The sequence below is a fragment of the Tuber melanosporum genome (genome assembly GCF_000151645.1).
Source record: "Tuber melanosporum whole genome shotgun sequence assembly, scaffold_109, strain Mel28".
NCBI classification, from domain to species: Eukaryota; Fungi; Ascomycota; class Pezizomycetes; order Pezizales; family Tuberaceae; genus Tuber; species Tuber melanosporum.
The window spans coordinates 116173-133113 of record NW_003298765.1 but is presented as its reverse complement, the minus strand read 5'-3'; the positions used below and the strand labels follow the sequence as shown (position 1 = coordinate 133113).

The following is a 16941-nucleotide window of genomic DNA, read 5'->3' as shown; positions in this document are numbered from 1 at the left end:
GGCGTTTCCCTTTACACCTGTATGACGTAATCCTTTGAACCAGCCATTGGAGAAGCTGAATTTGGTAGGTTCTGTATTAGGTTATTGTTTGATCAAAACCTCTTTACTGACACCATAAAACCATCCACCTCTTACTGCGATCCTAGATGCTCGTCGATAGTGAAACCGATGGTACAAGGCTCACTCCATTTCCTCCCACTTTGGCTGTAACCTGTCGCCTAATTCTTGCCTTTGGTTTCCTTTCTCATTAATGAATTTCCCTTCTCCTTCTTCCTTCTTCCAGTGGGAGAGGTTCGGCTTGGGTATCTTAAGTCGCTCGGCAACTTCTGCTCGTGTTAGTTTCCAGAATGTTGTTAGTCCAGCTAGTATACATTCAGATCCCCAGTAAGAGAGTACTCTGAGTTTATAACCAACTGTATAGGATCGATAGGAGCTTTCAATTCATTTAGGAGGTACTCTTAAGGCTGTTGCTAGTGGTTTTCGTTTTGGCCCCAGTTTTTTTTTAACGCCAGCATAAAATTTCTCACCACTAAGAGGTGGTAATATGGGTTGAAATTGATTCCGACTGGCTCTTTTGGGTGATCGTGGCATTGTTGTAGACTTTGGTCAAGTTGTGGGAAAGTTCTTTGAACATCTTGGATAATAACTGAGTTCTTAGTTCTATTTACATTTATTTTTGTTGGGAAATCGTTGAGATGAGGTTGGAAATCGTGAGCCCAAGCATATGTTTTATATTATAAGACACTGTTTTAATTTTAATTTTAATTTTTTTCAAGTCACTTAATTTCCGCACGCCTCACCTTATTTTAACCTGCTAGCGTGAGGTCCAATTGAGTGAGTTAATACGGTACTATAAAGTTACGGGATACCCGAGTAGGTGCGAGAAACAAGAATGATTCAGACACCACAGCGACTTGACAGGAGTGATCTGATCCGAAACCTTGCGATTGCGCAATAGGGGGCTCGTGCGGTGGGGAGGATACGGTAGCAGGATTTCGGGGCTGAGAGTTGCTCAGTAACCCGCCTGCGACGACGACAACGGAGGGTGATAAGATTATTACGGGGGCAAAGTAAAACAGCGTAGAATTAAATAAAATAAGTAGGGATTTGGGCAAACAACTCTCGCTAGTTCTCCTATGTTACTAGCCGCTTAGAAGATTTCGGGGTGGAAGGAAGATCGTGAGTCGTCTGAAGTCATGGTGGTGGCATGGATGTTGTCCGTGGTTCCTTTTGTTCTGCAAGTCCTGTGGTCTACGCAGATGGTTCCCTCGACCTGCCTTACCCCCGCTGTCGGGGAGTAGGTAAGGAAATAGGGACATGCATTGAGGAAGAGATATTCAAGCTGTAGTTATGGAAGAATCAGGATTGCTTTGTCATGTTTTATGCATTTCTATACTCTTGTCTTTACAGTTACTTTAGAGAGTACCGGACAGCGGAAGGAAGTTTATAACAATAATGCATCTCCTATAGCTACCCCACACTGCTCAATTCCCACTCGATTCCGCTCACTGTACATCTGCGCCACTGGTATCTGTCAAGGGCCCCAAGAGAGGAGTGATATGGCCGCGAAGAGAAATTTTATTACGCTCACATTCCTGGGCCACGAGATATTCAACCATTGCCCAAGGCGGCCTAGAATTTGGAGCAAACAGTGCAATATGCGGGAGGCAAAAGACAGAAATTACCAAACTCCGCGGCAGTCACGCCTCCTCTCGCTGCCTTCGGAGACCATTTTTCCGAAGCAAACATTTCCTGATCCATTATTCCCAAGTGAGAGAAAGGGTGCGGATTAAATGGAGATTAATGGACTAGGACACCGAATCTATCGCGGAATGGGGCAGTTCCTGGAAACCATGGATGCTGCTCGGGACGCTCGGGATATTGTTTCGCTTGTTCGGATAAAGATTTCGGACATTTGCTATGGGGTCGTGCATCCTTTGATGGAAGTCGTGTATCTGCGGGAAGAGGTCTGGGTGATGGAGCGTCAAAGGGACGGAGCAGGGGCCATGAACAGCGAGAGCCTTTATGGAGCCCGCCTTTCTTTGATTAGCATGGGGGTAAGTACAGGGAAGAGGGACTTGCGAGGGCTGGAATGGATGTGCAGTGATATATGCAACGGTAGGAGGATGTCTTTCTCGCGATTCATATACTCTCCTCTGTCTCTTCCGTTTAATTTAATTAATTATTTGCATCGTGTGGTATCATAGAGCGAGAGAAAGAGAGGATTGAGTAAGACAGAGCTTCCCAACTTTGCCACGCCAAAGCCGTGCGCTTGTGATCCGGGTCTTGGTTCTGATTCCTTACTAACCTTCGCCGTTTCCCAATTTTTCCATTCGGTCGCCGCCGTTAGGATAAAACGAAAAATGACAATCAATTTGGCGAATTGAGGATTTTTGAGTATCAGCTTAGGAAAGCGAGACCAAGTTCAAGAACACTTGTGCTCAGCGGCGGTAGAAAGGGTGAAATGCGGCGCTGTAGTGCCTCGGCTCTCTCTTACCGATCAATCAATGCACTATTTGTTTTCTCTCTTTTTTTTTTTTGTTATTAAGCCTTTGTTTACGACATACTTGCACTCGAAATACCACTTTGGCCATGGTTGGTGAGATTTTTTGGTTTCTATTTTAGTTCACATGCTGTCATGCCACCAGTGAGGATGATGGAATGATGATCGGGTTAGATCGGACACGAAGTCATTATACAGTGCATAATAGATAATAAGATGTTATGTAGCGTCACCAATATCGCGTGTTAAGTATGGGTCCTAGTATATTGTGCGGAAATTTTTGGGGTCAGATATCCCAACCAGTACGTTTCTCGTATGAATGGTAACCCATCGGTGGGGTGTCTCCTAGCTCCTCGAGGTCAGGGTCGGAGATCACCACCCGGGTATGATGTCAATGATCACCGTGCGTGATTCCAGAAATTGGAGAAACTCTTAAAAGACACCATAGCGTCTTGGGGGTGGTGTTCGTATATATCTGTGCTCCAATTGCAGGTATTCGCGAACAGTGGGTGAAACTCGTGGTAGCGGAGGCGAAATCCTGACCCTCCCTACAAGCGCTAGATTATCCTGCATTCTGCCCCAAGGGAATATGTGGTCTGTATAGTGCGAATTTGGAAAGGCTCTTGCATGAGCCGATACTGAATATGCAATACAGAAAAAGTGTTTGAATGATGGTGCGCTCACTGCAGGTGTGCGTGGGTTGCAGTTGTGTTCGCATGAGATGTGTGCGTGAGATGTGACTGCCACAATCGTTGCCAGGTAAAACAAATCATCTTTCTTCCCTCCCGGTTTTCCGCTTCCCTCAACCGACGTTCAGTACCAATATTTCCTCCACCATCGACGACAAATCCCTCCTTATACTCAAAATACATTTCCCTTGATCTACTGGGCAGTGTCAGGCGCTCAACTCATTTAAACTCCCTTTATACACTGAATATCGCAGTTTAGCTACACAATAAGGAGAACATTTACACATTCAAGTCCATTTTTTCGGAGTATATATAATTTCCCAATTCATTTTCCATCGCTAGCTTTTTGGTATTTTCTCTGCCATGTTCCTAAGATGAAAATATGATTTAGAAATGGTTGAAAATGTTGGAAATCATGGATGCTGCTCGGCATGCCCATGAATTTCTCGACTTTCCCATCCGTCCATCGGCCGCGTGTCTATCCGCGGTCCATTCCAGGAGCCGTTGCCTTTTCCTTGAGCGGAGTTGTGCAAGTATTTCGCCAGCGGGATCGATGGTCCCTAAATTAGCGTGGCACTAAAAGTTGCGTCGCCAGCGGGGGAACTGGAATGATTACCGGTAGATAGGAGGCGATTAGATCAGATCTGCCCAACAGGGGAAGAAAAAAATAAAAATAGAACCGCAACCCTCAAACAGTTCTGGCCACGAGAGAGAGTTGCGGAAAATATATACAAGAACAGCCCTTCTACCTTGAACATTCCCCTACCAATTAACGACCAACCAGAACTCAATCACCAGCACAACGTCCAACAACGACATCTACCAAACGCCATTAGCATCCCGCTATGCCTCGGGGGAGATGGCCCAGCTCTTCTCCAACAAGATACGTTTCCGCACCTGGCGTCAGCTCTGGGTGTGGCTAGCGAAGGCGGAAAAGCAATTGGGACTACCCATCTCTGACGAGGCTATTGCCCAGATGGAAGCACACCTCGACCTCACTGACGAGGATTTCAAAGTAGCTGCGGAGGAGGAGAAGCGGAGAAGGCATGACGTTATGGCGCATGTGCATACGTTTGGACAGGTCGCCCCAGCAGCGGCCGGGATTATCCATTGGGGTGGTATGTTCTCTGATATTGCTACCTCAATTGATTGGTACTGCTATTGATACGTAGGGGAATGATCAGCCACTAGTTGTTACTGCACCGACAATGCCGACCTCCTCTTCTTCCGTCAGGGTCTCGACATAGTCCTCCCCAAACTCGCCAACGTGATCTACAAACCCTCAAATTTCGCTCTGGAGCACAAAGACTTGCCGGCACTGGGCTACACCCACTGCCAACCGGCGCAGCTCACAACCGTCGGGAAGCGGGCCTGCCTCTGGATCCAAGACCTCCTCTGGGACCTTCGCAACCTAACCCGTGCACGCTCCGATCTCGGTTTCCGCGGCGTGAAAGGCACGACCGGGACACAAGCATCCTTCCTGGCAATCTTCAACGGGGACCACGACAGAGTCGAAGAATTGGATAGACTGGTCACCCGGCTCGCCGGCTTTGAATACGCATACCCGATCACCTCACAGACCTATTCGCGCAAGGTGGATGCGGACGTCATCTACGCCATGAGCCCCTTCGGCGCGACGTGCCAACGCATCGGCGGGGACATCAGGCACTTGGCGGCAACGAAGGAAATGGAAGAACCTTTCGAGAAGGACCAAATCGGCTCGTCGGCGATGGCATACAAGCGCAATCCCATGCGCAGCGAAAGGATGTGCTCCCTAGGCCGACATTTAGCGAACCTGTGCAAGGACGCCTTGGATACCTACTCCCAGCAGTGGTTCGAGAGGACTCTGGACGACAGCGCTATCCGTAGGATCGACATTCCCCACGCCTTCCTAACAACCGACGTCCTCCTGCGCATCCTCGATAACGTCGTTAGCGGACTGGTAGTCTACCCCGCCGTCATCGCCCGTCGAATCAGGGAGGAACTCCCGTTCATGGCGACGGAGAACTTCATCATGCGCATGGTCGCCCTCGGTGCTTCGCGTCAAGACACGCACGAGGCCATCAGAGTCCTCTCCCATCAGGCTTCTGCCATCGTCAAGCAGGAGGGTAAAGATAATGACCTCATCGAGAGGATCAAGAAGGATAAGTTTTTTGAACCCATTTGGGGTGAGATTGACGGCCTGATGGATGCTAGGACCTTTGTCGGTAGGGCGCCCGAGCAGACAATGAAGTTTGTCGAGAAGGAGGTTAAAGTGGCGCTGGAGCCGTGGACCAGAGCGCTGAGTGGAGAGGTTAGTGAGTTGAATGTTTAGGTTTGTCGAAAAAAGGGGGAAACTTTTCCCATGGAGTGGAATGGGCGATTGGTTTTTTTTGTATCATACTAGTACTATTTCGAGCTTTCGAGGTTAGATAGAGGAAGGTCCCTAGAATATGATAAGTGGCCGGTGAGCTGTAAGATTGCATATCATAGTCGGTAATAGCCTGATTTCGTCAAGAAGAGCGCATAATAGCTTCGCCCGTCGCTATCAAGTAGTATCAAGCAAAGGGAAAAAAAAGTTGATTCCAAACGCCCCGCTCCCCCATAGCAACACAAAGCAAAAGTAGAAGAAAAAATAGAAGGGGGACCGCCAAAATTAGATCAGACTTCATATCATCACACCGCAAGTGCTATACCAAACATCAACCCCCCATACAAACAAGCGCTTTCCGAACTTCCATATCCCTAACTCTAGCTTTAGCAACCCCATCGTCGACCTTCTTCTCCTTCTCCGCCCCCAGTCCATCCCCACCACAAATCGCATCCGCCCGCTTCGTAACCAGCTCTAATCCAGCGAGTACATCCTCGACTTTAGCGACGGCCTTTCTGTTCTCCTCTGTCTCGCGGCGGGTACGTTCTAGCTGCTCTTCCATGCGCAAGCATAGCGTTTTGCGTGCCCGGTGGGGGCGGTATGTGTTGATGAGGTGGTGCATGTTGAAGAGGATTGTTTCTAAGTCAGCAGTTTTCCATGGAACTGAGCAGCAAGAAACAAATTAGCTTCGCAATCCTCGAGGAAGGAGGGAGGGAGGGAGAACAAACCTGCTCCGGTGCCATCCCCATAACCCCCACCAATTCCAAATAATTTAACAGCGAAGATTTGCTCAGCCTCCGAAGCTCGATCGTCCTATCGACCGTGAGTTCCTTGCCTTTGTTCGCTCCTCCTCCCCCGCCGCCGTTGGCTGCTGCTACCGCAGCCACGCTTGTTGGCGGATACAATTGTCGAATACCAGCTGCCTTTAAGGAAGGGTACCGCTCGGAAACCACCCATTCCTCGCCGAAAGCGCGGTAAAGTCTCGGCCGGGGGTGGGGGACTAGGTAGCAGAGCGGATCGGGCAGGGTGTCGTCGGGCGGGAGTGTACCGTCCTCCAGGCAGTGGGATTTTAGTGCCGTGAGGTTTTCCTCGGTGAATTGAGTGTAATATGTCGCTTGAGAGGGCGCCGGAAGGGGGTTCTTGGGGCATTTCCTGTGGTGGATACTTGTGGTGCATGAACCGATGTGTTGGATGGATGAGGTGGAGCTTTGTTTTGCTCGGAGGTGTTGCAAAGTCGCGAGCGGCTGTGGGAGGAAGGGTGCGGTTGTTAGGCGTTAATCAAGGAACGACATCGGCCGCATCTGCCGGTTGCCGAGCCCAGCACAGACCCGAATCTGATGAGTTAGCATAAAGTTAGGGTCAGGGTTCTCTAGAACCCGGCAGGAGAGTGGGGAGAGTGCCCCCGAACGATGCGGTCGAAGCTCGAATGTTATCCGGTTTCCCACCCCTACCTATCTATCATTTCTTCTGCGCTCGGCGCCAATCATTTCCCCCACCGCCAACCACAGCTCCCCATCACTATACCATACCATAAGCGCACTTCCCCCCAATATAGTAGTCGGTGCCTGGCATCCGATTTATTTAAGTTCATTTCACACGCTGAATATGGTTGCTTTTGCTACACCAAAAAAAAACAGAACATTTCCACCCTTGAAGACATTTCTGGGAGAGAGAATATATATAATTTCTCCTTTCGGTAAAATCATTCATTATTGCGCATTGTCTCTGTTATGCTCCTTCTACTCGTCGGAGATTGTGGAGGCTGCTCACACGCTTAGGAAAATGTTTTATCGTTTAGATAAATGTTTCGAAGTGGCACATTGCATCAATGCATCCGTACGAGGAGGGGATATATCTACCGGGGGCGAGTTATGTTCCCATCGGAAACAGTACAGAAGAGTTAAAATATTTAAACAACGGTGACCCTCAGACCGGCGAAACCGCGAAAAAAACGCCGCAACTTTTGCACCTAGCGAAGTCAAGAAAATCCTGACGAGAATCGACAAACGGTGAATCATGTGTACAATGATCAAAAAATGATTGAAAGACGAAACTATGGCGAGGTGGCTACAGTGAAACAGGTATGGTGAACGACTCTCAAAATGGTGAGATGGCGAAGCTAAGGTAACAACGGTTCGTAAAGTTGAAGAAAGTCTAAACTCGTGGAGTGGGGGTATGTCGACTGGGAAGGTATGTCGGTTTAAGACATAGACCGTGGGAACCCTCAGCGAGGCGCGGTGAAACTTGGCCACAAAAGCTCCTTGATTTTAACTACAGATACAGTAGCAAGCCAAACCATGCCGCGCCTCGCTGAGGGTCTACAAAACATGTCTAGGAACAAGAATTAACATCTAACGTCACTCTGGGTCTTCGAGCCTGTAACGAGTGCTGAAGTATATTTTCCCTGCTTTTCTGTGTTCCCGACATACCCCCCAACCAACATTCCCGTCCACAAGTTTAACTAACAGCACACGACTCAAGGGGAAGAGTGGGGGGGTTCTCTGTTCGAAACACTGAACAACTCTCTCGTCTGCACAAGGCCAAACAACAACGAACAAGAATGGTAAAGGCAGGATCATACCAGTGAATTGGAATAAAGTATCCCTCTAACTTCCACCAGACCAATTTCCACCAGACCGATCAACCAGGATCTACACTTGTTCAAATGAGTCCCCCACTCCTCCACACACCCCCATGCTGGCAAAAGGAGATAAACACCACAAAGACTCCCACAGTTCGCCACCCAACTCCACGGAGTTTCCTGGGTTCTCCTGTTCTCTTTCAACCGGAGTGGTATTTCCCTTCCATAGATGCTCCTCTCAAAAGCACATCACCGAAACTATCATCGGAACAAACCTGAACGAAAAGTCAATGGAATGAACATCCTGCAGGTACGAGCTGGCTCTAAGCATGTCGACAAGCTTCTAATAATGTCGAATAGCGTCTAGGCATGTCCAACAGCTTCTATGCATGTCAAACCCGTGCGGAGCATGTCGAGCGGTATCTGACGTTTCCAACGATTTTCAACAAAAGCGGCGGAGTGGAGGCTAGGCACAAAGGGAGTCTTTATAAACTTATCTTTCTTTTACTAGGATTGGAACACGCGGAGAAAGGGGAGACCTGTGTAGACGAGCGTGGACATGTATTGTAATTGGTGGAAAGCAAGGGTAGTTCCTTTGTCGATATTGATATACACTCCTGTCCTTGCCGTTCAGCTAGGTGTGCTGAGTGAGTGTGCGAGTATGTGAGAAAGTTTAATGAGGGAACCTCCCCTCTTTCCCTGCGCCGTACGCTGGCAATCAGAGCTTTCTGATGTGTTACAACCGTCCCCTTGTTTCGCTGTTTAAATCGCCATTTAACAATAACAAAATAGCGGCATGTGGGTCTCGCACGCGTGGTTCAGGTCCGAGATGTATACAGCTGTTCTAGCTGGTTCAGCGCAGTATGGCAAGAGATCTCCTAGTCTAGGTTAACGGTTTGCTACTAATTTTTCATATTCCTTGTTTTGAGAAACCTTTTTTACGCTTACTCCGTATAAGATATTCGCACCAGTGGCTGGCGATTATTCCTTCTTTGCCCAGTTCAACAGTGTACTACCGCCCTCTAGACCACCAGAACATTCCGTGCATCACCTCCGAAGCCTGTACTAGTGCGTAACTCATTTTTCCAGATCTTCGTTCATGAACTACAAACCTCTTTGAGCCATGATGAAGCGGAGGTGTGAGACCTCCTTACTATCCCGACCCCTCCATAGATAGATTACCACCCATATCTCTCTTCCTCCACGCATGCCCATACTCCCGTGGCGATAAACGGAAGAAACCTCTGCAGAACCTTCTCCATAAATAGAAATACCTCCTGCGCAAAAGAAACCAGCGACAACATTCCTACAACATCGAATTACTACCACTCACTCCCTTCACTCGAAGATCTTCTGAGGGGCCAGGACATCGCCCAATTAGCTAGTATTGTTCCCATTAATTTTTATTCTTGTTATTTTCATTGATATCTCTGCTTTACCTTTCTAATTAGTTCATTATTCCCGTTTTTCTCGCAGGTTGATTCGCCGGCGACCCAACCTCGAAATCCCAAGCATGGCCCTCTCCACCAGTAGGCCCTCAATTGCGCAATAATGGAGATCTCCGATCACAAACACTTCTACCAAGTCGGTAGAGCATCTAAATCCCCCTCATTCCTCGTAACTACTCTGATGGTTCCTCACGCCGGGATACAACCTAGACACCATCCTCACTTAGACTCCAACGTTTCAGCTGCAACAAAATATAGCGGGGAAAGCGCAATTGTAAATCCACCAGATATAGGAAGGAACGCAAGCGCACGAGCAACAGTAAATTCACAGAACATATAGTGACAGGAGTAAGTCCTATGCCTATATTATTCCGAAACAGCAAAACTCCACCCAGCTCGGTCCCTCATTTACCATGAAAGATCATTGACCCCCTCAATATAAGATTTACTATAGAATACACGCTAGATTCCTGATATAGAAACACATTACAATACCGACGTAGAATCACTCAGAGCTACTGCCCTTGCCACATGTCACACAACCTATTTGTCAGCTACTCTCCACAAATCATTGGATGAGGTAGTTAGTGTCACACAACAAGCCTCACCTCCACGATTTCTTTAGCTGCCCCCGCAGAAGTCTATACTCCTCTCACAACCCTGCAAATTATCCTGCCATTTCTACATCCAACCTAAGCTTTTGACAGAATAGCCCGGCCCAGACTGCACTCGTAAGGATCGGCGACGGCAGTGCCGATTGAGGCAATAAAATAGGTAGTCAACAACACCGCCAACAAGTCCCACGAGGATGCGCAGATTACACGTTGGCTCTCCCCACCAGAGCCAAATAACTGACACCAAAATAGGCGCAACGAGCGGTTTGACGGTGTCGAGGTTGGCACATGAAAACGGGCGAATTTCGGCGGTGGATACGGGGTTAGGACGGAGCCGATAAGGAGGTATTGTTTTGATCGTCCCACAGCTTCCCTCGTTTATTATTCATTCTTAGTTACCTGAGATAGTTCCGCTCCACAATCACCGAGCGAAGTATTGGTGCAAGCACGACCTCCGCCGATTTTGGTGTTTATAGGCTTTGATAAAGGTTTTTCTCTTCCGGTTTTCGTTTGCCATTTGTGCTCGTTATCTATCTGCTTTTGCGCTCTTTATTTTCTGGGAGCCTTCTCCTTTCTTGGAGCGGTGGTTAGACTTGGCCCACACTATCTCTTTCTTACTGCACTTCGTTCCATCAATACATTGGGAAATCCTCCCGTTTTGCGTTCTGATGATTAAACAAGAATTCCGGGCATGCGGTAACGTTCCAGCGTTTATGCCTCGCTCTAGGTTCTAAGCACAGCGCCTGGAGAAATCCAAGAGGGTTTGCACCACTGCACAATGATCCCTCATAAAATACAGATTTCCGGACAAAACAACTTCAATTCAGTCGTAGGATATCGACGATTCCCTAGTGAGACCCCGACCACGACTGACTTCAAGATGCAGGTGGCATGGCATATCAAATACTTCTTTCTACTTGAAAATGACGCCCCCACTCGCAGAGTAAGAGGGTCCACCCGACACCTTGAGTTAAAGCAGACAATGTTAGGGTCGAATAATATAGCAATTCAAATTAGATGTTTTGCATAGTCACCTAATGTACAATCCAAAACAGGCTCCCTCGGCTACAAAGTCATATCGAAACACAATATTCTAAAATGCATTATCCACACTAAGTTACCATAGAAAAAATAAAGAAAAGCAGGAATACTACCTGGCCCTGCCCTGTGTCATCAAATCAGCAGTCTATATTTTCAAATCAATAATCCTTCCATACTTACCCAAGCCATTCCAAACCCTCTAGGTTTCTATTGCAACTTGCAAGACTCATTTCCGCCCCGCGTTTTACCGAATGCAATAGATTAGAATGGTACTCCATAGAAAGGAAGAAATAAACGTGGTCATCAGAACGTCAATCGTCCGGTCTAGTTCCTGCTCTATTCTCTCCCCGTTCGAATAATTCGGATCGGCTTGTACCTTGTCGGCGGGGGCCGACGCCATGACATCGATAGCAGGTATATCCTTATCCATCTTGCTGCAGAGATCTTTCAAACTTGTGTCCAACATTTCACGAATGTCACTCATTTCAGTGCTCATCCTGTTCTGGCATGCCTCAAGGTTCTCCATCCCGACGTTTATAATAGAGATGTCCTAAGTAGGTGTTAGAGTAATTTTCACCGCATGGTGTAGTTTCCAGTCCTACCTTGTCTAGCTGATCAAATTTATTCCCGGCGATATGTGGAGCTGAGTCGAGGGGAGACTCAGAGGTACGAGTACTTGCAGTGTCTGCTGAACCGGATTCGGGGTTGGTGTCATGGTGAGCACCGTTGCTGGTATTATATCCCTGAGCTATCAGGTTAGAGGAGTTGTAGCGAATCGGGTGTCCGAGCTTACCGTAGTGCTAATACCCCGGCGGTGATGGTGTGCTCGGTACGGGCGATGGTGATGGCGGATCAACTTGGGCTGGAGCACTCGCTTACTACCGAACCTGAACATGGTCGAATATTGCAGACTTTTCTTAGGCTTACCAAGCCTGTCTTCAATATTTTAGCCCTTTAGAAAGGAAATGTGAGATACGATAGACTCGCCTCGTGGTTGTGAAATCTTTTTCTTTCTATCCTCGTCTATGTCGAGTGTTTGGCAAATGGCGTCGCACTGTGACTTCACGGAACAGTCAGGAGCATGGATCCTCTCTCTATTTATAACTGCGAGAGGTGAAGCACTCAAATCTGGGTGACAAAGATTGCCTAATACATTGGGGCTTTTCTCATTTCCGGCCCTATCATCACTAAATTTTGACCCACTGTGTCAGTGATTGCCGACCTGGGTTGCATCTAGGTCTGGTTCGAGCGGACTTAGAGGGATGACCGGAATGTGCTGCGTCTATTGCTAAAATAGATATAAATGGCTATAAAAAGGTTGGTTATCTGAAAGAGTAAGGGCTAGGGATGTACCGCGCGGGGAGAAAGCGCGATTAGGTTCCGGAATCTAGGCATAGCACCTCGGGTTGCAAGAGGTAGTAGACCAGGGGGGGGTGGAGGTGCTGTGGTTAGGTGATAGGGGAAACCAAGCGCGGGGTGAGCCAGATAAAAGGTAGCTGTTGGCTGTGTTTGAGATGGAAGAGCAGGGGGATGGCGTTTGGAGAGGTACTTTATGCGCATAGAAGAATAAAGAACAGCTTATATCATTTGAGTTGCTGCGGGAGGCGTATATTCATATATAGTGTGAAGATGTTGAATGAATGTTTGTTTCTTTATGAGCCCCCGGAAACTGTGAAGCACGTCGGTACGGTTGATGTCGGGCCTCTAAACGGTGCGCGGTGTATTAGAAAAAACGGTTACAGAGGCGAAATTTGGAAAAACGGGGTTGGTATATATGCTTCAATAAGAACTATTCACAGAGCAGGTGGGACCCTTGGCATCGATAAAGAAATCCTGATTCCATATACACGCTGCCGCGTAGTGCACTCCAATATACCCCAAGACGGTAAAACAAGATACATACTCCCTGCAGAAGAAAAGGAGGTCCCAATTTCTGGTTTATGGAGCGACCCCCGGACACGGTGGAATCATTAGACGTCATTCGACTTTAGATATCTCCAATGACATGGCTAAATCACGTGGGGGTGTGTACGGAATGCGCGGCCTAACATGATGGGACTTTCCCGAACCTCTGGCGTGAGTTTACAAGGAATATTCGGTGTACAAAATGGATTTAAAAGGCGGTGTTGTTGTTAGAAATTGGTTGCGCAGACGATGTGGAAGGCAAGGGTATCTCTTAGCGGTGTGCTCAATGCCGATGTATGTGGGTGGTGCGATGATATTTCTACCCGCCTCCTGAATTCTTGCTCATAGCCTGCGACTCACATGGACTTGGATTCAACTCTCGCTACGATACAAGGAGAAATAAATTTATTGAATGCTACTAAATGTAATTCGCTTCGCTTCTTGCCACGGGCTGTGAAGGGGTTATTCGATATCAACATGGAGCCACAACAACTCCATAGCCCGAGATGTCTTCACTTCTCTGAGTTTAAATGCCTTCGAGAGGGTTTACGGGAAATTGAAAGAGTCTAGAGTATGAAAGAGAATTTTGCGGTCATGGGGAAGTATATCGGCAGTCCGACCTGCTATATAGAGATCAATAGATCTAGGTGATATGAATCGTGAAGGTCGGGAATGGCACGATCTTGGGTCACTCGGAGAGGGTGTTTCCTCCGGTTTTATCCTGTGATTCATTATATCGCACTAGGGCACCATCCTTGCCGTATCCCATTAGTATAGAAGCTCATTGGCAACATAAGACCCAACCCTACTTTATATGTTCAGTTCCGGCGAATGGCCATGATGATGGGAGAGAGCGAAGTTGCCGCGGCGGTGGCCAGTGAAACTAGATTCCGCGAGTATCTAATATCAAGCTCTCTCATTTTCTTCTGCATTCCGTGAGTGGGTGTGAGGTTGTAAGCCTGTTTGCCGCCGTGGGGGTTTTGAGGAGTATGGGTGTATTATTTCTTAAGCTGTTGAAATGTATAGGACTAGCCTACACAGGAAACCGGGAGTAAATCTATGCCGGCTTTGTCGTTTTCATCATTGCAATGCTGAGCAGCACAGATTTTGCCGTACTCACTACACTTTCATTGGATAACGGGGTTTTCCTATCACGATTACTCAAATAGGTTAGTGCTATTCATTTCAATTCGGTCTGGAATCTCTCAACAGCTTAAGAGATAACATTACCAATAAAGAAGAAGCATTACAAAGAAAAAACCCCTGGCTTATTCAATAATACCAACCTCGCAACAGCAGTCAGATAAGATTGAACTGCGCATGCACCACTCTACCCTACCATATCTGCACGGTAACCCCCCCCGGTCCCGCATCAAAATTGTATTAACCCCGCCTCTCGCAGCTTAAAACTTGACAGAATCCCACAGATTGATCCATGCCCCGCCAGACACGAACAGACACTAAACCAATCAACCTAAAAAATAGGCGAGTAACCAAATGCGGCCACTCGGGGAGTGTTCCTGATCTGGGACCTGTTTAGTTGCGATTGAGCATTCGGGGCCAAAGCGGTAGGAAGGATAATGGGATTCCGGGCTTGAGAGTTACCGAAGATCAGCCTGCGAGAATAGCTGAGAATAATGAACCTATTAGAGCTTTAACGGGAAAAAAAAAAAGATCAAAATTGACATCACTCACCAACTTTAAGATATTACTCATATCTCGGAGGTTCTTAGAACTCAAGGAAGATAGCAAGGCGTGGCAGGTCGGGGTAGTTACAGAAATGCTGTACTCGTAGGTGGTTCATCTTGTTCTGGGGATATCGTGATTTATGGAGAAAGTGCTCCGGACATGTCATTGCTTTGTTGTCCCGGGAGTAAGCGAGGAAATGGGGACATACATGGAGGAAAAGAGAAAATGAGCGGCAAGTTATCCATGAAAGTACCAGGATAGCCTTGTCATGTTTTATATATGGTTTGAGGTGTGATGAGCAAGAAAATGGCGTTTATGATCATTCCCGCCCGATAGCTATTCCACAATGACCAATTCCCATTCGATTCCATTCACCATACAGCTATACTACCGGCACTTATTGGTTCCGGGAGAAGAGTGGCAGTACCGGTAGAATCAAGTAGTACTCGGTTGCGAGACCGCCGGTAATTCCGGAAACCGAGGCGATGTTCTAGAGGAGAAAACAACGAGATTAGTAATGCCTTCTGGGGGGCGGTTATGCCTCTCAGGGTGCCCTTGGAGTTAACTGTTTTTGCGGCATAAATTTCCAGATCGATTACCGTACTGAGAGGATGAATCAGGATGATATGCAGATTAATCAGCTCGGACGCTTGCACTATTGATAGAGAGAGGGTGTAAAGAAATTTCTGGATCAGTTGCGTAAGTTGAGGATTTTCGCGAGGTAGCTTAGGAATGTGAGACATGTTCCACAAATATCCCATTCGAGTGTAGTCAGGTGATATGCAATACACCGACTTTTCCGCAAGACTGCTATATATCGCAGAATACAGCCCCAGCCGAATTGATTACCGGTACTTCCAGAGTAGGGCGTACATTATGACGGGGTTTGTTACTACGACGAAGTACGGAGAGCCCAAAGTTAGAGCTCGGGGAGAAAGTGAGAGGTAGAGGTAATGGTGAGTTTGCTGGTTTGGTGTCACCAGGTGTGCAAAGGCTTTGTTACACTGGTCAAGGCAGGGACGTGCCGCATGGGGCGTTATCCAGCGTAACCAATAAATCATACGGTGTTCGATAATGGGTCTCGGTATGTTGGGTGGAAATTGATTTCCAATGTTGTTTTTTTTGGGGGGTGGGAGGGGGTGACTTAGGTGGGGTCACATGAGATAGCTTGCTCTTGTGTCTTTCCCATGATGAGGAAATAGTGTCCGAATGATAAGTTATCAGTGGCTTCCCTTCTGACTCCTAGGGCAGGGGATCGTGACTTGCGTAGCTTTGGTCTTGCGGTGGACTGGGTGGCCGGGTGCCTGTCGCAGTTATGGCCTGCACGGGAAGCTTATTCAGAGTGTGGTTACCCGCCAGTCGCGTTGATTGATGATGTGATTTAATTGACTAGAAATGAGGCGTCGGGAGAGAGTGGATGGGGGAGCAGGTATTCCTCTGTTAGAATATTACTTGGCCCACCAGCATTTTCCTCTTTACAGTGTACCGGTACTTGTACTACAAGGTACCGTATCCTTAGTGTGATAAGGGTCCCGAATGGGCCTGTGACATAATTAGTCATCTGGAATGCTCATGCCGAGTGCAATACTATGAATATTCGCTTATCCCGCATGCCCGAGACATTATTGCTGAGCGAAATACCGGTAGAATGGGAACGTGGCGATATCCATACTAGCCCCCATACCATTGTAATCATTTAAAAGCTGGGGGTTGATCCGGTGTCCAGGCACCGCCCTTTAAATCGCGACACAATGTGGCGACTTTCCCTAGTCAGAGCCAGGACATCGTTGAAAAATCTGACCCAACCAAGAACAATCAAGCATGTCGCTATTATCCCTACCAAATGAACTCCTTCTCCAAATTTCCCATGAATTGAAAGGAGATTTGCGCGACTTCAGCGCGTTCGTGCGTACAAGCCGCTTGTTGGAGAGTCTTCTGGCAGGCGCCCTGATAGACCATGTATTTAATACACGGTCAATGATGTACGGCAAACGAGCGCTATATTCTGCGGCACAGCGTGAAGATGTCATCGCAGTCAGTTTCCTTCTGGACCGTGGAATCCTCTCGTTCGTCTGTGATGAGCCTGGGAAAGAAGACTACTTCCTCCACACTGCTGTGCGA

General features: G+C 47.6%; 5 protein-coding genes; 2 read left to right on the top strand and 3 right to left on the bottom strand.

The window, feature by feature from the left end:
* Positions 1–3966: 3966 nt before the first annotated feature.
* On the top strand, positions 3967–5569 carry GSTUM_00000346001 (uncharacterized protein). XM_002835469.2 has 2 exons: positions 3967–4310; positions 4377–5569. The coding sequence occupies exons 1-2, from the start codon at positions 4052–4054 to the stop codon at positions 5504–5506; spliced, it is 1389 nt and encodes a 462-aa protein (XP_002835515.1). The 5' UTR covers positions 3967–4051; the 3' UTR covers positions 5507–5569.
* A 77-nt stretch (positions 5570–5646) lies between these two features.
* On the bottom strand, positions 5647–6718 carry GSTUM_00000345001 (uncharacterized protein; the record flags this gene model as incomplete). XM_002835468.2 has 3 exons in its annotated part: positions 5647–6205; positions 6271–6355; positions 6446–6718. 3 exons carry the CDS (start codon positions 6716–6718, stop codon positions 5874–5876), a joined length of 690 nt encoding a protein of 229 aa, XP_002835514.1. The 3' UTR covers positions 5647–5873.
* Positions 6719–6951: 233 nt separating this feature from the next.
* GSTUM_00000344001 (uncharacterized protein) lies at positions 6952–7849 on the top strand (the record flags this gene model as incomplete). XM_002835467.2 has 1 exon in its annotated part: positions 6952–7849. One exon carries the CDS (start codon positions 6952–6954, stop codon positions 7240–7242), a length of 291 nt encoding a protein of 96 aa, XP_002835513.1. The 3' UTR covers positions 7243–7849.
* A 3337-nt stretch (positions 7850–11186) lies between these two features.
* Positions 11187–12258, bottom strand: GSTUM_00000343001 (uncharacterized protein). XM_002835466.2 has 6 exons: positions 12210–12258; positions 12020–12158; positions 11829–11969; positions 11523–11776; positions 11407–11451; positions 11187–11350 (listed from the first exon to the last, which is right to left on the bottom strand). The coding sequence occupies exons 2-6, from the start codon at positions 12119–12121 to the stop codon at positions 11251–11253; spliced, it is 642 nt and encodes a 213-aa protein (XP_002835512.1). The 5' UTR covers positions 12122–12158; positions 12210–12258; the 3' UTR covers positions 11187–11250.
* Positions 12259–13519: 1261 nt separating this feature from the next.
* On the bottom strand, positions 13520–14289 carry GSTUM_00000342001 (uncharacterized protein). XM_052355798.1 has 1 exon: positions 13520–14289. Exon 1 carries the CDS (start codon positions 13861–13863, stop codon positions 13678–13680), a length of 186 nt encoding a protein of 61 aa, XP_052211685.1. The 5' UTR covers positions 13864–14289; the 3' UTR covers positions 13520–13677.
* Between the last annotated feature and the right edge of the window lie 2652 nt (positions 14290–16941).